At 38.3% G+C, this 21,226-nt stretch overlaps 1 protein-coding gene across 3 annotated transcripts; it reads right to left on the bottom strand.

The window, feature by feature from the left end:
• Positions 1 to 7: 7 nt before the first annotated feature.
• On the bottom strand, positions 8 to 16,680 carry p2rx5 (purinergic receptor P2X, ligand-gated ion channel, 5). Of its 3 annotated transcripts, none has more exons than XM_053230469.1 (12): positions 16,425 to 16,676; positions 13,217 to 13,367; positions 11,985 to 12,056; positions 11,628 to 11,703; positions 10,296 to 10,398; positions 10,118 to 10,198; positions 7,981 to 8,122; positions 6,776 to 6,906; positions 5,328 to 5,421; positions 5,167 to 5,232; positions 1,048 to 1,133; positions 8 to 959 (listed from the first exon to the last, which is right to left on the bottom strand). In XM_053230469.1, exons 1-12 carry the CDS (start codon positions 16,553 to 16,555, stop codon positions 698 to 700), a joined length of 1,395 nt encoding a protein of 464 aa, XP_053086444.1. In that variant the 5' UTR covers positions 16,556 to 16,676; the 3' UTR covers positions 8 to 697. The 3 variants fall into 3 exon arrangements, 2 of the variants coding, with proteins under 2 accessions (XP_053086444.1, XP_026778294.3); XM_026922493.3 differs by having other exon boundaries at positions 10,296 to 10,380; positions 16,425 to 16,674; XR_008301118.1 differs by having other exon boundaries at positions 822 to 959; positions 5,151 to 5,232; positions 16,425 to 16,680.
• Between the last annotated feature and the right edge of the window lie 4,546 nt (positions 16,681 to 21,226).

Genomic DNA, 21,226 nt, shown 5'->3' with positions numbered 1-21,226 from the left:
TGCAATAACTGTTTTTTTTTTTTTTAATCTTTTTAACCCCCTCTGCATTAATAACCATCCATGTAGTACTTTTACATTTATAATAAACGGCAATGTGTGTAAAAAAACATATCTAGCAATGTAGCAACTCAAGTGACCTCCATTTTACAAACGGAATTAATTCACACATAATTTGCACATTTCTAGCATTTTTAAAATACTGTTCATACTGTACATCAGCCGACTCTAGAATTTTTGGCACCCTTCATGAAAACATGCCAAAACAAATCTCGTTCATTTACTTAATATTTTGACCTTAAATGCTGTATAATTTTATTTTAACACTATTTTTTCAAATGTGAAAATGTCACTTTCCCCTGTAGAGTCCTCTTCTTGTAATGTCTAACAAGGCTGGAGAGACTTGCAGAGGATCTTGCATCACTCCTTCATCTAGAACATTTCAAGCACCTTTATATTTGAGTATTTATTCCTTACAAATAAGTAAGTCATGTATAAAGCAATTAACAGGTTTAAGTTTGACTCTTCAGCTACAGTTAACATTCACAGAATTGTTCAACTCTGGCACACCATAGTATAGGAATAGTACCTCATTTGCCTGCTAAAATAAATATTGTCTGTCCTCTCCTTCATCTTTCCTTCACAGTATTCAGTAGTTCACTCCCAAAACAATTTCCATTTTTACTGGACATCCAACACTTTATTTATTTGGACTGGATGGCGTCCGGGATGAGGAAGCCTTAGTCATGGCCTTTCTTTCAGGACTGCGGTGGGATCTGGATGTTGCCTCTTTAACGTGCTTCTGTTCATGACTGCGATGTTTGTGTCTTCTCGGACTGCGAGTCGGGGAAGATGACAGCAGCTGGTTCTCCACGTCCAGTTTGTCTTCTTTCTTGTGTCTGTCGTGGCCGTGCCGATGGTGTTTTGCATGCTTCGCCTCTCTGGACTGTCTGTCAGACTTTCTATAGGTGGTCATATTTGCACATTAGCATACATCGGATGCCATTTATCAACAAAAATGCTCCACACAAAGTTTGAAATCAGTCTTACCTTACTACAGTTTCAAACTTCCTCTCTCTATAGAACGATCTCCCCCTCATCAAATAGATGAGGAGCATGTCACAGCAGAACACTCCCTGTATATAAAAAGAACAATCAGAGAACTACAAGTTACTACAGCTCCTTTCCTTCCCATAAAGCAGCTTCATTTCCATTATTGTGCATTATTGTGCTCTTCTATTATTGTCCAACCATTTTATTTATGTCCAGTAGCAAATCAATGCAACTTAAAATAGGTTTCTCATTTTAAAGCATCACATAGATAAGTTTGTTCATTTTTGGACTCTAACCTGATTGATGAAAGCTCAGTGTGGATGGGTAATTAAATTTGACCTGACAGTGATTTCAACAACACATGAAAGACATCACACACTGCTGAACGATGCCCCTTGGATTAGTATCAGAATGTCACTCTTGATGACTAAACATTTGCAGGCTGGTTCATTCATGATGAAGAACAATACAGCTGTGCCCTCTTGTGGCTAAAGAGTAGGTGTAGGGGCTGAAAACCCCTGGATCTTTCCATTTCAACTGTTTACACAGACTATACTCCATCACTCCTAATTCTGATAGTGATAGTGTATAGTCATTACTGTAACACATCCACTTTTATCACTACTACTACAACAACTCAGCATTTAGAATTACCAAATAATAATTTATTTAGAGCCAATCTCAGACAAGCAATATTCACTTCTATACACAATATGGCCAAATGTTTGCTGACACCTGACCATCACACCCATATGTGGCTCTTCCACAAACTGCTGGAAGCACACAATTGTATATTATGCTTTTGTATTGTGTACCATTACAATTTTCCTGCACTGGAACTAAGAGGCTCAAACCTGTTCCAGCATGACAATGCCCCTGTGCACAAAGCGAGCTTGGTTTGCCAAGGTCGGAGAGTAAGAACTCGAATGTCCTTTACAGAGTCCTGACCTCAACCCCACTGAACACCTTTGGGATGAACTGGAACGCCAACTGCACCCCAGGCACCCAACATCACTGCCTGACCTCATCTTCTTCATTTACCATCTAAAGCTCTTTCTTCATCTTCTGTCTCGTGCTTCACGGAAACATGGCTGTGTGGACTGATACCGGACTCTGCTCTGCAGCTGGCACGATTCCAACTCTTCAGAGCGGATCGCCACACGGAATTTTCAGGCAAGACGAAGGGTGGAGGAATTTGTTTTTACACTAATAATGGCTGGTGCATGTGATGTGACAGTGATTCAGCAGTACTGTTCTCCTGATCTTGAGTCATTTTTCATAAACTGCAAGCCCTTCTACCCCCCACATTCACACTGGTTGGTGTTTACATTCCACCGCAAGCCAACGTGCAGGAAGCACAGCGTATACTCGCCAATCAGATACTGTATGTGGAGCACACATACCCGGACTCATTTGTTATAATCCTTGGTGACTTTAACAAAGGTAACCTCACATATGAACTCCCCCAAATACAGACAATCTATTAAATGCCTGACCAGAGAGGTGAACATTCTGGATCACTGTTACACTACAGTAAGCAGTACCTATCATGCTGTCCCACGAGCTGCACTGGGACACTCTGACCATGTCATGGTCCATCTGATTCCTGCATACAGGCAGAAATTAGAGCTCTCCAAACCCGTTGTAGGGACATCAAAGCAGTGGACCAGGGAGGCTGTGGAGGATCTTCAGTCATGCTTGGACTTTACTGACTGGGATGTATTCAGGACTGCTACCAACAGTCTGGATGAGTATCGAGAGGCTGTGACATCATACATAAGCTTCTGTGAGGATAGCTGTGTACCATCATGCACCAGGGTGAATAATGACAAACCCTGGTTCACAGCCAGACTCAGACAGCTAAGGCTGGAGAAGGAAGTTGCATTTAAGAGTGGGGACAGAACCAGGTTTAAAATGTCAAAGTACAAGTTTAGCAAGGTAGTGAGAGAAGCTAAACAGCTGTACTCTGAGAAACTACAACAGCAGTTCTCAACCAATGACTCTGCTTCTGTCTGGAAAGGGCTCAGACAGATCACAAACTGCAAACCTAAAGCCCCCCACTCTGCTAACGACCTGCGTCTGGCCAACAGCCTGAACGAGTTCTACTTTCGCATTGAAAGACTATGGGACAGTACTGTCACCATCCCCCACGACACCAGCCATCAACTCCAGCTTCAAACATTAGCTTCACCACCCTCACCACAGCAGGGGGTGGGGCCTCTCCACAGATGCACACCTCAACGGCCCCCTCCCCCTCTTCCCCCACCACAAGAACGACTCTCTCTCCATCCTAGAGTGAAACGTTAACAGAGTATTCAAGAGACAGAACCAACGAAAAGCAGCCAGACCAGACCCTGTCTCTCTATCCACCCTGAAGTACTGTGCTGATCAGCTGTCTCCAGAGTTTACAGACATCTTTAACACCTCACTGGAGATATGCCATTTGCCAGCCTGCTTCAAGACCTCCACCATCATCCCCAGCCCCAAAAAAACCCAGGATTACAGCACTTAATGACTACAGACCTGTTGCTCTGACATCCGTGGTAATGAAGTCCTTTGAGCATCTCATGCTGTCCCACCTCAAATCCATCACAGACACTCTCCTGGACCCCCTGCAGTTTACCTGAAGAGCCAACAGGTCTGTAGATGACATGGTTAATATGGCCCTCCACTTTATCCTCCAGCACCTGGACTCCTCAGAAACCTATGCCAGGATACTGTTTGTGGATTTCAGCTCTGCTTTCAAAACTATCATCCCAGATCTGCTACTGGACAAGCTCTCCCAGCTGAGTGTGCCTGATTCCACCTGCAGATGGATCACAGACTTCCTGACTGAGAGGAGGCAGCACGTGAGACTGGGAAAACATGTCTCTGACTCCCGGACCATCAGTACTGGTTCCTCCCAAGGCTGTGTTCTTTCTCCTCTACTCTTCTCCCTGTACATCAACAGCTGCATCTCCAGTCACCAGTCTGTCAAACTATTGAAGTTTGCGGATGACACCACCCTCACTGGGCTCATCTCTGTCCCAGTTGATACTGTGGACTCCTTCTGCTTCCTGGGAAGAATCATCACCCAGGACCTCAAGTGGGGGCTGAACATCAACTCTCTAATTAGAAAAGTGCACCAGCGGATGTACTTCCTGTGGCAGCTAAAGAAGTTCAACCTACCAAAGACAATGGTGGTACACTTCTACACCTCCATTATTGAGTCCATACTCACCTCCTCCATCACCATTTGGTATGCTGCTGCCGCTGCCATGGACAAAAGCAGACTGCAGCATGTCATTCGCTCTGCTGAGAAGGTGATTGTCTGCAATCTGCCACCTCTTCAGGACCTGTACACTTCCAAGACCCTGAAGCAGGCAGTTAAGATTGTGGCTGACCCCTCTCACCCTGGACACAAACTTTTTGAAACACTCCCCTCCAGCAGGAAGCTGCGGTCCATCAAGACTAATACCTCACGCCACAAACACAGTTTCTTTCCATCCGCAACTGGCCTCATCAAGAATACCCAGGACCCACCATGGTCTCTTATCCGCCTCCATGGGCATTACACATTACATTAACGAAAAACCCCACTGTTTCATATGCATTACGTTAACACACACAACTCAGACTGCTATACTGCACCTTCTTACTTCAAACTGTGAGCATTTGCACTGGCCCACTTTTGCACATCCTGCACTAATGTACACGTAATGTCTCTATTTTTATTTTATTTTCCTAAATTTTTATATTTCTATATTTATGCTCATAGTTGTTTATCTTATTAATATTCTTTTTATTTCTTGTATTTTACTGTTATACTAAGCACCAGTACACCAAGACAAATTCCTTGTACATGTAAACCCAAGGTATTTGGCAATAAAGGTGATTCTGATTCTCACTAATGCTCTTGTGCCTGAATGAGCACAAATCCCCATAGCCACGCTCCACAATATAGTGGAAATCCTTCCCAGAAGAGAGGAAGTTATTATTACAGTAAAGAGGGACTAAATCTGGAATGGGATGCTCAACAAGCACATATGGGTGTGATAGTCAGGTGTCCACAAACCTTTGGTCATTGTGTATGGCATGGTGGTGCAGAGCCAATTACTCACAGAAAGTTGTACTTACAACACCTATTAAAGCAACTCCGGACCCAATGTTTACCACCGTGGGGACAATACTGAATTTACCTGCCTGGAAACCAAACCACAAGATAAGCAGTGAATCAAAAATCAATAAATAAAAAGGAATTGTCATGGTATAGTAACAGTAATAACAGTGAGTCTTACCTCCCCATTAACTATGATATCGAATCGAATGCCAAACACTTTAAACAGCGAGCGATAATTCTCTCCATTTTCATCTCTATAATAGCGAGCAAATCTGCAAGAAGAGCCAGGAAATGTTATTATGCCATTATAGGACAAATGTGATGTCCTATATCAAAGGACAATCAAAGTATCAAAGTCTAGGCTTAAATATTTTTTAAATATATAAATATAAATATAAAAGCTTAAATATATCATTTTAAGATGAACCCACGGTTTAGATTCTTTTTTAACAATCTATTTAAAATCTATACTAAATGTGAAATAATACAAAAGAAAGATTATTCCAGCATGAACTGGAATGGAGTGTGACTTAAAATTAAAAATAAACCTTTCAGCTGTTTTCCTACGCTTGTCGCAGGTCTTAGGCAGGAATATTTCAAGAATAGACACAGTAAGTAAAGCATGTCTGTGTTCAAATGTTAACATTGTCCTGCTTTTAACAGCAATGCTCTAATCAAAGTGAAACAGAATAAATGAAGCTGTTAAATATTTCTGTTTACAGATGATTGACAGCTCTGAATGTAATACACGAGAAAATTTCCTGGCTGTAGGCGTTTGGTTATTGAGGACTGTAAATTGTTGTCACCCGGATGCATATTCAGTGGTGATTCACGCCTTTTGTTATGAAAGTGAAGTGAAGTGACGTGTGGCCAAGTATGGTGACCCATACTCAGAATTTGTGCTCTGCATTTAACCCATCCAAGTGCACGCACACACCGTGAACACACACCCGGAGCAGTGGGCAGCCTTTTTTTGCTGCTGCGCCCGAGGAGCAGTTGGGGGTTCAGTGCCTTGCTCAAGGGTCTCACCTCAGTCGTGGTATTGAGGGCTGGTCATTCACTCCCCCCACCTATAATCCCTGCCGGACCTGAGACTCGAACCCACAACCTTCAGGTTCACCTTCGGGTTACAAGTCTGACTCTCTATCCATTAGGCCACGACTGCCCCAAAAAGTTGTCACAAGCCAAGTCCATGGCATAATTTACATCTAAAAATTGCATAAAACAATTTAAAATGTGCCATCAAAGCTTCTGTCAGCATGTTAAGGAGTTTTGTGTTTCCATAAAACACAATGAGTTTCCATTTTTATTATATATTTTGTGGGTATACGCATAAACCTCATATTACAACTGCAAATCCCAATTTACACCTTTAAAAATGCTACATTTACAAAGCTCTGGTTATGGTTCTGTAAACTTGTGAAATGAAACTGGATTTGTGAGTTATGATACACAAAGGAAGAGTACACACAAAACTCAGCTTACAAGATATGTGATTATTAAAATTACGATTCCATTGTCGCATTTACATACAATTCCTTTTGACAGGAAATGAACATCAAAGATATCCATAGTTAAGTGTTAAAGATAACACGAGCGTTAACAATGCTGGTGTGATGAACACACCTGAAGTTGTATCCAGTGATGTTTGAGCCTTTTGAGCTGTCCAGACGAGTGAAGCTGTACTCAGGGGTGCATTTAGAGGCATCTTTATCTAAATCACAATTCCACTCAATCCCCACTCCAACAGATCCACCCTATGTGTGTAAGAGAGAGAGAGATAGATTCAATTTATAGATAGATAGATAGATAGATTTTCAATTTATTTCAGTACTTCTGTAAACATCAGTGCATAAGGTTTGGTTCTGTGTAAGTAGCATTAGGACATGTCTAATACAAATAGCAAACCCCTGTTCAGACCCTGACCTGCTCAGCCTGAATGGTATTGGGCCTCATTTATGTCACCTAAATGTCTGCATTATGCAAGTTGATACCACAGCACTGTTTAATTCTCAAATCGATTCTGATTGGTCAGAAGGTGTAAATTGATTTTTCTTTAACAGCAGCTTGGATAGTTGTGCTGGCTAATAACGTGGAGCCTAATAAGCCTAATAATCAAAAATGTATTTAAAAAATGTGCTGTTATTTAACAAAGTAAGAGTATGGCCATTGATACGGTGAAGCTTTCTGTATAGAGATTTAACATTTCATTTAACATTTTTGGAAGGAGTCTCCAGTGTCAGCGCTTTGCAACCGAGGTAAAGCTGTATAAAGCGAAGGATGTTGCCCTTTGTTGTTTCTCTGTAACATGAGAAGCTGTGTTTGTTTGTTGTTGTTTTTTTTGTCTTAATAACTGCAATAAAGGAAAAGAGAGAGGCTGGTGAGGGAGGTTTATATCTGTTATAATGTAAAGGATAACAGGAACTCATTTGTTTTACAGACTTTCTACAGCCTTAAATTATAAAGGGTTATAAAGCACAACATCACATTTGTTAATAAATAAACCACTTGTAGCTGTTGCCATATTTCTGTGGTATAAAAGGAATAAAAACACTTTAGGATGTGCTGTTGATTATTTTCCTATAACACACCCTCTCCAAATGCTTTATTCACATAACAGCTGCTCAAAAGTTCCTCTGTGGCCATAACACAGGCACAAACAAATGCGCAAAAGGAGCTCATAATGAAATCAGCTCTTGTCTAATCATATCCTTCCTTGATGCTTCTCGAATCCTTCACACTCAAATTGTGACACATCATCCCTAATCACTACTGGGCTCTGAGACATTATAAATACATTAAGACTACATAATGACATTAGTGACACTCGCCTTGACAGCCATTTCTTGGAAGCTGTGACCAGTCCAGTTGACCAGATCTCCCACTCGGAAGATGGGGCAATATGGATGGTGGATTTTGTCATAGTAGCATGACTTCAGATATGTGTGGTTGGTGGAGGGGAGAACATTGGATCTAAAAAAAAAAAAAGAAAGAAAAAAAAACAGCAAGGATAACATATATATCAGACTGGAACACTGGGGCCTCATATATAAAACAAGGGCGTACTAAAATATTGAAATCCTGTGTACATACAAAATAAAAAATAAATTCCACTCTATGAAAAAAATTATAAAATAGCACACATTCACTTTTAAAGTGTGTGTTCTCTTTTATAAAGGACCACGTGATTAGAATTTGTATGAATTAATTCCTACGCAAAAATGTTTGTGTTGCGTTACAATTATTAAAAATTGTAAAATTATTACAATGTTCATAGCATATTCATGTAAGTACAAACCATAGTACCTGCAATTTTATACATAAATATATTTAAATATACTTATACTGGCTTATACTGGATTATACTGTAAAGATGTTTGGATAATAATGTTATGGATGGTGTTATGGATGGTACCTCAGCAGGAAAAAATAGGAAGCACTTTTATTTTGCAGTACTGGTAAGTATTTATAGGTACGTACTCTCTATAATGGCTTTTAACGTGTGTGAAACTTGCCAGGATTGTACAGCGTTATTTCTTGCTACAGTGCAGTAATTACTCAGAATTGAACAGGTAATAAAGTAGTACCTACAAGTAAAACTCGGTATGTAATATGCAAGTTGAATATGTAAGTATATATAGTAATGTAAAAATGTAAAATAAATATATTAAACATTTCAGAAGCTATGATGTAACATAGTAAATACTACTAAACTACTTCCTCAATAATTACATTAAATATCTGACTGAAAGAAGTAGGTAAGTATACTGCAGGTCACAATTGTGTAATAATACTTATGTAATAATACTTATAAATGATTAAACCTGGTTCACCTGAATTGGATAAATGATTCTTATTAATTTCATGTCTTAATATGGATCTTAGCATCATGTACTTTTACATTTGTTACTATATATTGACAATTCCATCCTACAAAGAATGCAACATGGGATCCATGAGATGTCCTTACCAATCTCACAAGAGCACTGGATTGTTCCAAACAATATTATTATCAATATATATTTTAATTAGCTTAACAAAGAAGTACATACATGACACACTCAAACGTTTTATGTCTCTCTAAAATGTACTGATTTAGCATGGATAATTCTATCTGCTAATTTACAAGGAAAGCTAGCTCCTAGTTATTTTGTCAATCCTTACAGAAGCATAAACTAAATCGAGTATCAGAACATCTAAAAAAAAAAAAAAAAAAAAGCCCAATAAATGTGCCAGGAAGAATTTGAAAACCTACGTTTTCTTAGGTTAAAGAACACCAGATAGCTAGATAATGCTTGTTACAAATTCATTAAATACACTTCTAGGCTAGGTAGCTAGCAGTTGAAACCTACAACCTTGGTAAGAAATGCACATACTGTATCTGTAGTATGTCTTTCAACAGGTTGTGAAAAGATGCTACTTCCTGTGTGAGGTGAACAAGTGAAAATAAAAATACACTTCCAGCTTTTAGCATGCTCAGCGAGGTCACACGTCGGACAAGCTCTCTCAGTGATCCCACTACAGTCTGTGTGTATAAATAGAGATTTTATGTGTTATGTGGTCATCTCAGTCGGAACATAGCACACTGGTTTGGTGTATCTGCATATACCACCTTTCATGAAGCCCCATGATGTACATTATACACACATGCTGAAAATATGTTGTCATACACCTAACAGTCATACACCTAACACAGTAACAGGAAATATGTGTGGGTGTATGTTATATAGGCAGATGTGAACATGCCTTGTATCTGTAGGCTAAGGGCAAGGTACAGCATACATTCTGGAGTATGCTCTATCTTTATAAAAAAAATATACTATGTAGTTATACAAGTATTAAGCAAATACTGTATAATACGCAATATTTACCCAATGCCACTTTAAACACTACTGAAATGTAAATTGCTTTCTGGAGTGTTGTTTCTGAGTTGAGAAAGACACAGATAGTAAATACAGTATGGCTTACTTGGAGAAGTCAAACTTCGGAAACCTAATGAAGTTTCTGATGTAGACGCTGAAGTTTTCTGCTTCTCCCAGCAACGGCACCCTAAATATCACACCATAACCATGACTCATTTCTTTCTTTAATCAGGATAAATTCCAAGAGCAAATTATATGATGGTGTAAGGTGCTGTTTTTCTTACTTTGGTGTTTGTCTCTGCTCAACCGGACACCAGCCATAAATTTCACATGTGCGAGTCTCACTGATACAGCGTCCCGTCTTCAACCCTAAGCCAAGACACAGGGCTAATTAAACATAAATTTCACTGAACCCTGCAAAGATTTGCTGTATGTTCCACAATAAAAAACTGCATTCAAAACAGAAAAAAAATTAATTTAACATTTACACGTCTCAAAAGACTTTACCGTATAGATACTGTAACACTGCTGACTATATTGTGATAACACAGTAAAACATAAATCCAACGCATTTACCTGAAGCAGCAAAGAAACCTGGTCTGGAATATTGTTCGATTTTTTTGTAATGTTTTTCATTATTTTGTTGTAATAGTTTTTGATTTTAAAAAAAAGCATAGTTTCCATATGTTTGGCGTACCTATGTAGCTATTTTTTTGCTAGCTAGCTCGATGACTTACCCAGTGAAAGACCCACTGATTCTGTTACTGTAGTTCTCATTTTGTCTCATTGTGTAATCTTTCATTTTAGCAGTTTCTTATTGCTTAACTTGACTGATGATTTTCGTTATAGTTAAGTTCTTATTGTGTGTAAGAATGCTGTAAATATTAATTGCAGTAACTACCTGGCAACTCTGCCGCCAGTTAATTTACAAAGTATTTTCACAGTATACAATATGGGCTACACAATGGTAGTGTTGCTGCCTCAGAGCCCCAGGGTTCCAATTTTAGTATATGTTCTGCCTCACAGCTCCAGGGTTCCTGGTTCAACCATGAGCTCAGGTTCCTGTCTTTGTGGATTTACGCATGTTCTCCACATGGGTTTCCTCTGGGTTCTCCAGTAGATGGACTAGCTATGCTAAAAACTGCTCCTAGGTTTGACTGAGTGAATGAATGTGTGTGTGTGATGGACTGGTGCCCTAGTCAGGGTGTATTCCCGCTCCCTGGGATAGGTTCCTGATCCATCGCAAACCAAACTGATCTAGTTTGTGATTTCAGTTTGTATGCTTGGATTTTGTTTTAAAGTGCCTCTGTGCATTAATCTCTTTCTCTCGCTTTCTCTCTCTCTCTGGTCTGGACTGTTAGACTTCTCTGAAGCCAAAGTTCAGGTTTTATGATACTCAGACAGAGTTTCTTTAATTACTATGCCAAGCTACAAATCTATAAATGATAAATCTGAAGCTGGCACAATTAATCAAAAAAAAATAAGCTTAGGACTTTTATTATGCCCACAGATCTGAATCTGTATATATATTATCAAGAACAACTTTTCTTAACCATAAATCCCATGATAAACTGAACTATATAGACCCGTTTAGTAAGTATAATCATTCCTCTTACCATGACCTGCTATAACAGAATTTCCCTCTATGCAATCATCATCGTGCGAGCAGACACCATCAGGGACCTTTGGACTCTGAAAGCATTCAAATGAACATGCAAATTACTACAGAGCTCACCATATACAATGACCAGACATTTGAAAAAAAAAAAAAAAAAGATAAAATGACACCAAGCAGTTTAAACAAAAATAACTATCCTACAATGGTGATGATTTTTCATTTTCAGTCATACTATTCACCTAGGGAAAGCGATCCTGTCTTTTCTGTAGTAATTCTCTACTAAGCATGTGTCAGTCATGATCAAAATCCATTTTACTTGTAAAATACATCCAAATATGGTACTTAGGATTCTTACCTCAGCACACAAGCCCAGCTTTTGGTTTGGAGTCTCAAGGTAATTTGTTACAATAAAGAAGACATTATCCCCCTTGATAAAAATAAATAAAAACAAACAAACAGTGCCTTTTAAATATAGAAATGTAATGTACAATTTCAGAGACATATAATTAGGATACACATAATCATTTATTAATCAATCCTATAAATAAAACATGATTGAAAAGAAAACAGAGAAAATATTATAACAACAACAACAACAACAACAATAATAATAATAATAATAATAATAATAATAATAATAGTAATTTAACATATTAAATGTTACATTTCAGTGTTTTTAAAATGGTATGATAAGAGAGTTAATCAGTTAGAAATTGCAAAATTTTTCCTATTGCTTAGGTGGATGTGTAAAGATAATATATAAATCCCTGACCCTCTCTTTAAGAGTGGATGATTTTAGAGAGGAATTAGACCCTTCTGATCTTCCTGTGTACTTGTGTGCACTTATTCCTATTTGCTTTTTACCTGGGATTATGATACTCACATATCACATACTCACTTATCACATTGTCTGTTTTTTTTTTTTTTTTTTAAGTCTTTTTGTTGGATATTTCATTTTACATTTCATGCCTATGCACACTTCTGTAAGGATGATGCTCTTCCTTTCTGAACTTAACAGTTTTGTTGTAAAGGCAATAAACAGGAAAAAAAGTGTGTCCTCTGTATCAACTGTAAGGGGAAAGAGGCAACATTTTCTTTTATTTTCTGTTTTAATGAACCTTGTAATATTCTTGTCTCTGAATGAGAAGATCCTAAACTAAAGCCCACACCTGTGAGTAATTTCATTAATGCAGACTTCATTATATCCACATAAATAAATTACAGTTCATTTGTGGTGTCCTACTGAAGCTGTTAATATGAATCATCTGTGCTATTCAAGATTCAAGATTTTTATTTGTCACATACACAGTTATACACAGTATATAACTTGCAGTGAAATGAAAACCTGGCCTACTCCTCCTTAGACTGTGCATTTAAATAACTAAATTAAAATTATACTGGATATAAGGATCAGAAAATTACTTCATCCACAGCTGTCCTTTTCACTGCATTTATAATTATTATATACCTTCTGACATTTCTTTAAAATCACTTTTGCCTAGGGATGATGATTGTGTGCTTTTAATTTCATTCACATCCAAAAAGTTTTTCATTACTCCCATCATTCAACTCGAGAAGTGCACTTACCTGAGAAGGTACGACATAATCTTCGGTGCTCCATACATTGAGCCCATGCCCTGTGGTGTTAATGACAGCAACGCCTTTAAGCTTTGTGAACACCGAGCTCTGGATTGACTCTTCTCTCTCTTGGTAGCCTTTCTTCCATACGAAGACCCACCTACAAAAATAAGTGTTGCAGATAATGCATTTTAGGAAAGAGACAGTCAAAGATGTACTGTTTATAATAATGCTTCTTTAATGTAGTGGCAGAAAATCCAGAAAATGAGTGAACCTGCATATTGTTACAACTCAACTCTAATGAAACCATATCGCAAGCCTTACAGTTTGGCCAACTGTTGGCCCAAAATTGAGAAGTTGTATATGTGGTTGGACCAGCTTCTGATTTTACCACTGCTATTAAGATAACATCTTTTGGTGGTTACAAAACTATTTGAATGATAAGTAGATATTTGATAGTAGATGTAGAAGTAGATGTCCAACATGTTCTAGCAATACAAATGCAATATAGTTATATAAGACTAAAGTAGCATATTTTTTATAAACTTTATTTATTATATACTATTTAACAAATGTAACTTGGGGTTTGGTAGGCCATTTAACCTTCTGTGGGCAACAGTTCTAGTCTATTAAAACCATATGTAGGCCAACTTTACTCTTTTAAAACCAGGGCAAAAACTACCTCTGATAGTTTGTGAAATATGAGAACTAAAACTAGTGTAAGAAATAAGATGGTGCTCAAACCAGCCAGGCGTGGTCAAAGTCACTGAGATCACTTTTGCCCCGATCTGATGTTTGATCTTAATATTAACTAACTCTCTTGACCAATCCCAACGTGCATGTAAGAAGTGCTAGCTCAGTGTTTAAGATGTTGGACTACTGATCGGAAGGTCATTAGTTCAAATACCAGCACTGTCAAGCTGCCACTGCTGGGCCCTTGAGCAAGTCCCTTAACCCTCAACTGCTCAGCTGTATAAATGAGATAAATGTAAGATGCCATAAATGTAAATGTTTATGCACTGAGCTGCTGCCTCATGATAGGCTGATTAGATATTTGCATGAATGAACAGATGTGCATGTGGGTTCCTAACCTAAAAGACAGCATAATGTTTACTGTGGAGTGTCAGATGAAGGATATGATATATCTCTATAGACACAAATATGTCTGTCTCCTTGTGGTTTACTCTATACCGTCATTAGTAATAGTAATAGTAATAATAGTATTTTGGGCAGTCGTGGCCTAATGGACTTGCAACCTGAAGGTTGTGGGTTCGAGTCTCAGGTCCGGCAGAGATTATAGATATATATATTATAATGTAAAGTGCTTTATAAATAAAATGTATTATTATTATTATAGGTGGGGGGAGTGAATGACCAGCGCTCTCTTCCACCTTCAATACCACGACTGAAGTGAGACCCTTGAACAAGGCACCGAACCCCCAACTGCTCCCCGGGCGCCGCAGCAAAAAAGGCTGCCCACTGCTCCGGGTGTGTGTTCGCGGTGTGTGTGTGTTCACTACTGTGTGTGTGCACTTGGATGGGTTAAATGCAGAGCACAAATTCCGAGTATGGGTCACCATACTTGGCCACACGTCACTTCACTATAATAGTGTTCAAAACCGCGCATCAAATTATGATATTATGTATTACTTGAAGCAGACAAATATAAACCAACAACTTGAGAAATAAAATGAACTACAAATGCGAACAATGAATTAAAAGGAATTACACTTATTTCTAGATGAATGTTACAGTCTATATCTTTACATCTTTGGGAATTCATCTGTCCATGAGTTTCTAATTTAGTTACAGTGATAGAAATCACAACATACCTTTATCAAAGTTATGATATTTATTACTGAAGTTTTTTTTTATAGTTATTAGCCTATACTCTCAGAAAAAAAGGTACATTTCTTTGATGCTGGGGTGTTATCCTTATCTTCTGTACTTTTAATGTGTATCTTCAACCTAAATAGTATACCTTTTAAAAAGATTTAAGGTACATACTGAACATAACTGAACAGTAATTACCTTTTACAGTAAAGCTATGAAAGTACATTATATGCACCTTACATGCTAAAGCCCAGTGACAAGGAATGGTACGGTTTAGTACCAGAAGTTTATCCCCAAGGGATAAATTTAAATTAAAAGTTTACATCTAGATTTCTGTAAAGCTCCTTTGCAACAATGTCCATTGATAAAAGTGCAATACAAATAAATCTGAATTAAACTGAATAGAATTGAATAGTGCCTTTTTTTTTTAACAGTTATTTCCCTTAAATTGAATCCAAACCTCAATAACTCAAAAATAAGATATAAATCATGTCTAAATGGACCTAATGTATTCTGTTAGTGCAAAGTACAGGAAGAGAACGCTCTATAGCTCTAAATAGTAGACAAATTATTTCTGTATATGGATATATTTCAAAGAAGAAAAAAATAATTTCTACTTGTTACATTTTTTTAGACCTTCAAGGCACTGTTTAACGAAGATCTCAAAGATCTCCTCTCACTCAGCTACTGACTAGAGGCAAAATGGAAAAAAAATTCTAATAGTTTTAGATAAGTAATAAAAGTTACTTTTCACATTAAAACATGACTTAGTTTTATCAGGTGAATACTTTTTCAAAAATGACTTAGTTTTATCAGGTGAATACTTTTTCAAAAATGACTTAGTTTTATCAGGTGAATTCTTTTTCAGTATCCAAGCTCAAAAAAAAAAAGTGAAAGCAATCTGGCTACTTTTAAGCAGCCACATGTAGCACATTGCTTTCACTTTTAACTGAATAAGATTTTGATACACAGTCTATTTCAAGTATAAGTTTAAATAGCCTATAATTTCTCAGGACTTTGTTTACTCCTGTTCCTGGCTACAAGTTTGTGAACCCCTGATATAGGCTATTAGACAACTGGACCACTTACTACACTTATTATTACACATTATTATTATTATTACTATTATTATTATTATTATTATTATTATTAGGATGAGACCTCAGACAAATGGAGAAGCTCAGGGGTCTGCTCAGGGGTCTGTTTCAGAGTCTGACCTGCTCTGAGCGTCTACAAATAGCGTCCCTGAACTCAGCATGGTGTCCTGGCACTTTTTCCAACTTCAGCACGGACACACAACACACCCGGGTGTCAATCTGCCCCGTTATGCCTCAAATCTTCTCAAACCTTCACAACAACTCCGACTGCTCTCATGTGCGCTTACCCGATTAGGTATCCGATCACTGCGAGCTGAAAGAGTCTGAATAAAACTCCGATTTTCTTGTTTCTCGCGACGAAGAACTTCTGCGTCTTGTAGTCGAAAAAAGAGACAAGTTGACCCCAGCCGCGTGCCATGCCCGGTACCGGTGACGAGCCTGCGCGTGAGCCGCTCTCCCCAAGCGCGTGCCTTCCGTGACACTGTGCATGTGCGACGCCAAAGAACCTCTTCTGTGCTTGTGCATGTGTGTGTGTGTGTACTGTCTGTAAACCTGGGGCAAGGACACGGGAAGTGGGGGTGCTGAAAAAATGCTGCAGCAAACCTAACTTTCAGGATTCATTGAACTACAAGTTCTACAGCTACAGGTGCTTATTATTGTTATATTAGCAATAACAATAATAATGGCAATATGTAAACACCACACCAGTATGTTGCTCATAACTCCAGCACTCCTATCTAAAAGCCCTTCCTGCATCCCTGAACCAGGGGTCCTGACACTTTTTTTGCAGCCAGTTAACCATTTAATTGGGGAAAGAAATTCCACAGAACCCTAGAATATACTTTTACCCCCAATATTTAATTATTAAGCTGGTGATTTAAATGTGTAGTGTAATATTGTGCCTATTTATTGGTGCAATAGAGTTATATTCCTGGACTTTACCCCCAGCAGAACTAAGTCCAGGTTCACATCATTTATATGTATTATAGACCTTGCTGTTGTTGTTGTTGATTTTAAACCTATTCAATTCACATGTCCAGTCAAATACAACAGTTGTTCCGGTCCACTAATCTGATTGGTCGAGCAGCGTTCCAAGAGTGCTTATATTTAGTATAACCGCTCCAGGACGTTTCACTGTGTGTATCACTCCACTTGTCTGTGTTCACCACATAAAATTCCAGTTCCTAGTTCGAAACTGTTACTACAGTAGAGTTAGCGATATCATCAGCGGACATAGCAAACGATACTTTTCAGGAACATACGTAACTTTTCACTTAAAATATGAACGTTCATCAGATGAAGATGAAAAGAAAGAAGGGGTGCCAGTTTCACCGGAAGTACTTTTAATGGGAATGTACAAATCAGTGTGAGCTAGCTAGCCAGTGAGCCAACATGCTATAAAGTGAGTCTGGTTTCTTCGGGATCTGTTTCCACTAGCGGAGCAAAAATAAAAAGAACATTTGGCCTTGTTGTGTTCTTTTTACAGAACTGTTGTATAAAAGCAATATCGCACTCGCAGTTGTGTGGTTATAGTGACTATTGGACCGGCTATGATTAGCTATGGCCAAATCACAGCTGTGCTGATATTCCGGATAACTGCACTCTTGCTTGTGTGATATTGCTTAAATAATTCCAAAAGTTTGTGGACACCTGACCATCACATCCATATGCAGTCCTTTATCAAACTGTTGCCACAAAGTTGGAAGCACACAACTGTCTAGAATGTGTTTCTTTGCTGTAGCATTAAGATTTCTTTTCACTGGAACTAAGAGGCCCAAACATGTTCCAGCATGACAATGCCACTGTGTACAAAGCAAGGCTGGAGTGGAAGAACTCAAGTTCTGGCCAGTACAGGTCCCTGACCTCAACCCGATTAATCAGTTACTGCTCACCAGGCCTCCTCACCCGGCATCAGTGCCTGGCTTCACTAATGCTCTTGTGGCTGTATGAGCACAATCTAGTGGAAAGCCTTACCAGAAGAGTGGAGGTTATTATTACAGCAAAAGGAGGACTAAATCCGGAATGGGATGTTCAACACATATAGGTTTGATGGTCAGATGTCCACTTACTTTTGGCCATATAGCGTATTTGAGAAACAAAATCATGGACTGCCTGGCTATGTTTCCCTGACACCTGGGGGTCCCTGGACACCAGCTTGACAACCACTGTAGTAGCCCACAGTGGATATAAAAGGTCTACACACCCCTGTTAAAATAGCAGGTTTTTGTCATGTAAAAAAAAATGAAACCAAGATAAATCATGTTAGAACTTTTTCCACCATCAATATGAAATTACAATGTAGAAAAATTAAGCGAAAAACAATCAGAAACATTTTAGGGAAACATAGGAAAAATAAAAAACGTACAATAACCTAGTTGCATAAGTGTGCACACCCCTAAACTAATACTTTGTTGAAGCACCTTTTGATTTTATTATACCACTCAGTCTTTTTGACTAAGAGTCTATCAGCGTGGCACATCTTGACATGGCAATATTTTCCCACTCTTTCTTGCAACAACATTCTAGATCTGCCAAATTGTGAGGGCGTCTCCTGTGCATAGCCCGCTTTAGGTCACCCCACAGATTTTTAGTTGGATTCAGGTCTGGGCTCTGGCTATGACAGTCAAAAACATTGATCTTCTTTTGGCTAAGCCATTCCTTTGTTGGATGTATGCTTTGGGTCACTGTCATGCTGAAAGGGGAAATTCCTTTTCATCTTCAGCTTACTAGCAGAAACCTGAAGGTTTTGCACTAAAATCGACTGGTATTTGTAGCTATTTGTGCTTCCCTCCATCTTGATAAAAGCCCCAGTTCTGGCTGAAGAAAAGCTGCCCTAAAGCATGATGCTGCCACCACCATGCTTCACCGTGGGTCAAATTCAGTAGGAAAGTGAAAGCCACTGTTACAACTTCATTTCCTGCCAACTTTTCTGTAAAGGGTGTAAAGTATGCACATGCACTTCCCTCCATTTTGTTCAGAGCATAATCAGCAGGTTGGAAAATATGTTGATCAGAGGTTGATCTGATGGTTAGACTTGAAAACTGTGGCTAAGCTAGGTGGGGGGAAAAAATTACAACCTGCATGTTTCACTTTCATAGCAACAAGAAAACTGCTGATCAGAATGAGCATAACCACCCACACCACAGAATAAAGTTATTCTATTGTTGTTCAATTTCTAGCTTGTTTCCTTATTATTCATTGTTTTGCATACTGAAAACACACATGGAATGTACAAGAAATATAGCAGGTATTGTTTACAAGAAATGGGTAATGTGAAATGGTGAATCCCAGAGGTGGAAATGTCAGCAAGAGCTATGTTTTGAAGTGTGACATGATTCACAAAAAGGTTTAAATAAATAGACTATTATACCTCATGTTACTGTCTGTGTGGAGTTTCTGTGCATGTACTCCCCGTGTCCATGTGGGTTTCATCTAGGTTCTCCAGTTTCCTCCCACCTCCCAAAAACATGCCAGTCTGTGGCATGGCCAGTGTTCCTGAGATCTGCCCTGATCCGGATAAGCATTTGCTGAAAGTGACTGAGTGAGAGATGTGTTATGCATTGGCCACAATAATACTGGTATACAGTTCTAAGAATTGTCAGAAAAGCTGTAATATAGATGCTGCAGTGGTTATTTCGGACCGACTGAATAGCGACCGAATCAATCACAATTAAGCTGTTTGGAACCCAATCAGAATGCACTGCATGAAGTCAGTGGCTGTTTTATGAAAACAGGGCGTTTTTGAGGGAATGAATTAGCTAAATTAGATAATTTAGCTGAGCATGCCTAAATGCACTGACTGCTACTAGCATAACCGCATTGTAATATAGCTCCTTTATTAGCTAGGGTTAGTGAATGATAATACTGAAATTTCAAGCATACTTATTTATAAAGATGCAGATTGTTGCACGAAGGTTATAGGTGGCACAAAAGAAATGGATATCACAATATGATGGCGTCAGGCACATGTTGACACATAACATCTTATGTAATAATAATACGACTAAATGTAAAAATAAATAAATTTATTGCACAAGGAATGGTGTAATTTGACAATACTGACTAATTGCCAAATAATTTATATGCACTCAAAAGTTACTTCACCTGATGCAGCTAACCTAGCTAGCTGGATCAGAAGACACATTCACACCAACAGGATGTCCTCACTGTGGATGACACAATCTACTGTATGTGATAAAAAAAAAAAATTCAAGAATGGACATCTGACATGGATTCTATATAAAAACTACCGTTAGAGCTATAATGAATGCATGTTATTCACCAACTAAATGCAGTGTTGCCTTTTTACCAGCTGTGAAAAGCAGTATTGCTGGATGAGAAATAGTGTTCTGATAGAGAATACTGAATGTGGTGGTTATGATCTGCCTGCTGCTAAGAATAACACTACTACTCAGAACACTCACTAGCCATCTACTGGTCAAAGTGTAAAATTGTAGAATAGGTGAAATGTATTATAAGCTAGTTTTTATGAGTTCAATTATTCAATTCAGGGAGACATTGGGGGAAAAAAATTGTCCATATTTTGTCTTAAATGTGTTAGATTCTTGAGGTTGGTACTTTGATGAATTTGATCCTTGGGAGAAAGTGTCTGGGTTTGGGTTTCTCGCTATAGAGTGGTGGGGTGTGGATGTGGGGGTTTGTGTGTTACTTACTGACAGCTGTGTCCACCAAATGGCTGCTATGCCTGTGTATGTAACTAATTTCACAAGCCCACTATATCAGAGAGCTTAGATGGAGTTTTGGTACCAATCTTCATAATTTTGAAAATGTTAACATGATTACATTCCCTGCTAGAGCAGCCAGACATGTTTTCATAATAATAGCATAAATTCATTAGGTTCCTGCAAACTGATGGCCAATAAAGCAACAAAATGTTTCTTTCTCTAATAAAAGTTGTATTCTTATATTCATTATTGGTATTTACTTATATAATGCATTCAGTGGGCATAAAATACAACATATTGCATAAAATGTACAATGGATCACTAAAAATTAAATTCCAGACACTTTACTCAAAAACTTTACACTAGCGTATGAGTTTTTCCATTGTTGTTAAAAGTTCAAATTT

This window comes from Pangasianodon hypophthalmus, chromosome 27 (genome assembly GCF_027358585.1).
Source record: "Pangasianodon hypophthalmus isolate fPanHyp1 chromosome 27, fPanHyp1.pri, whole genome shotgun sequence".
Taxonomy (NCBI): Eukaryota; Metazoa; Chordata; class Actinopteri; order Siluriformes; family Pangasiidae; genus Pangasianodon; species Pangasianodon hypophthalmus.
Note: the sequence above shows the minus strand (reverse complement) of the source record. Positions and strands in the feature narration are given on the sequence as shown.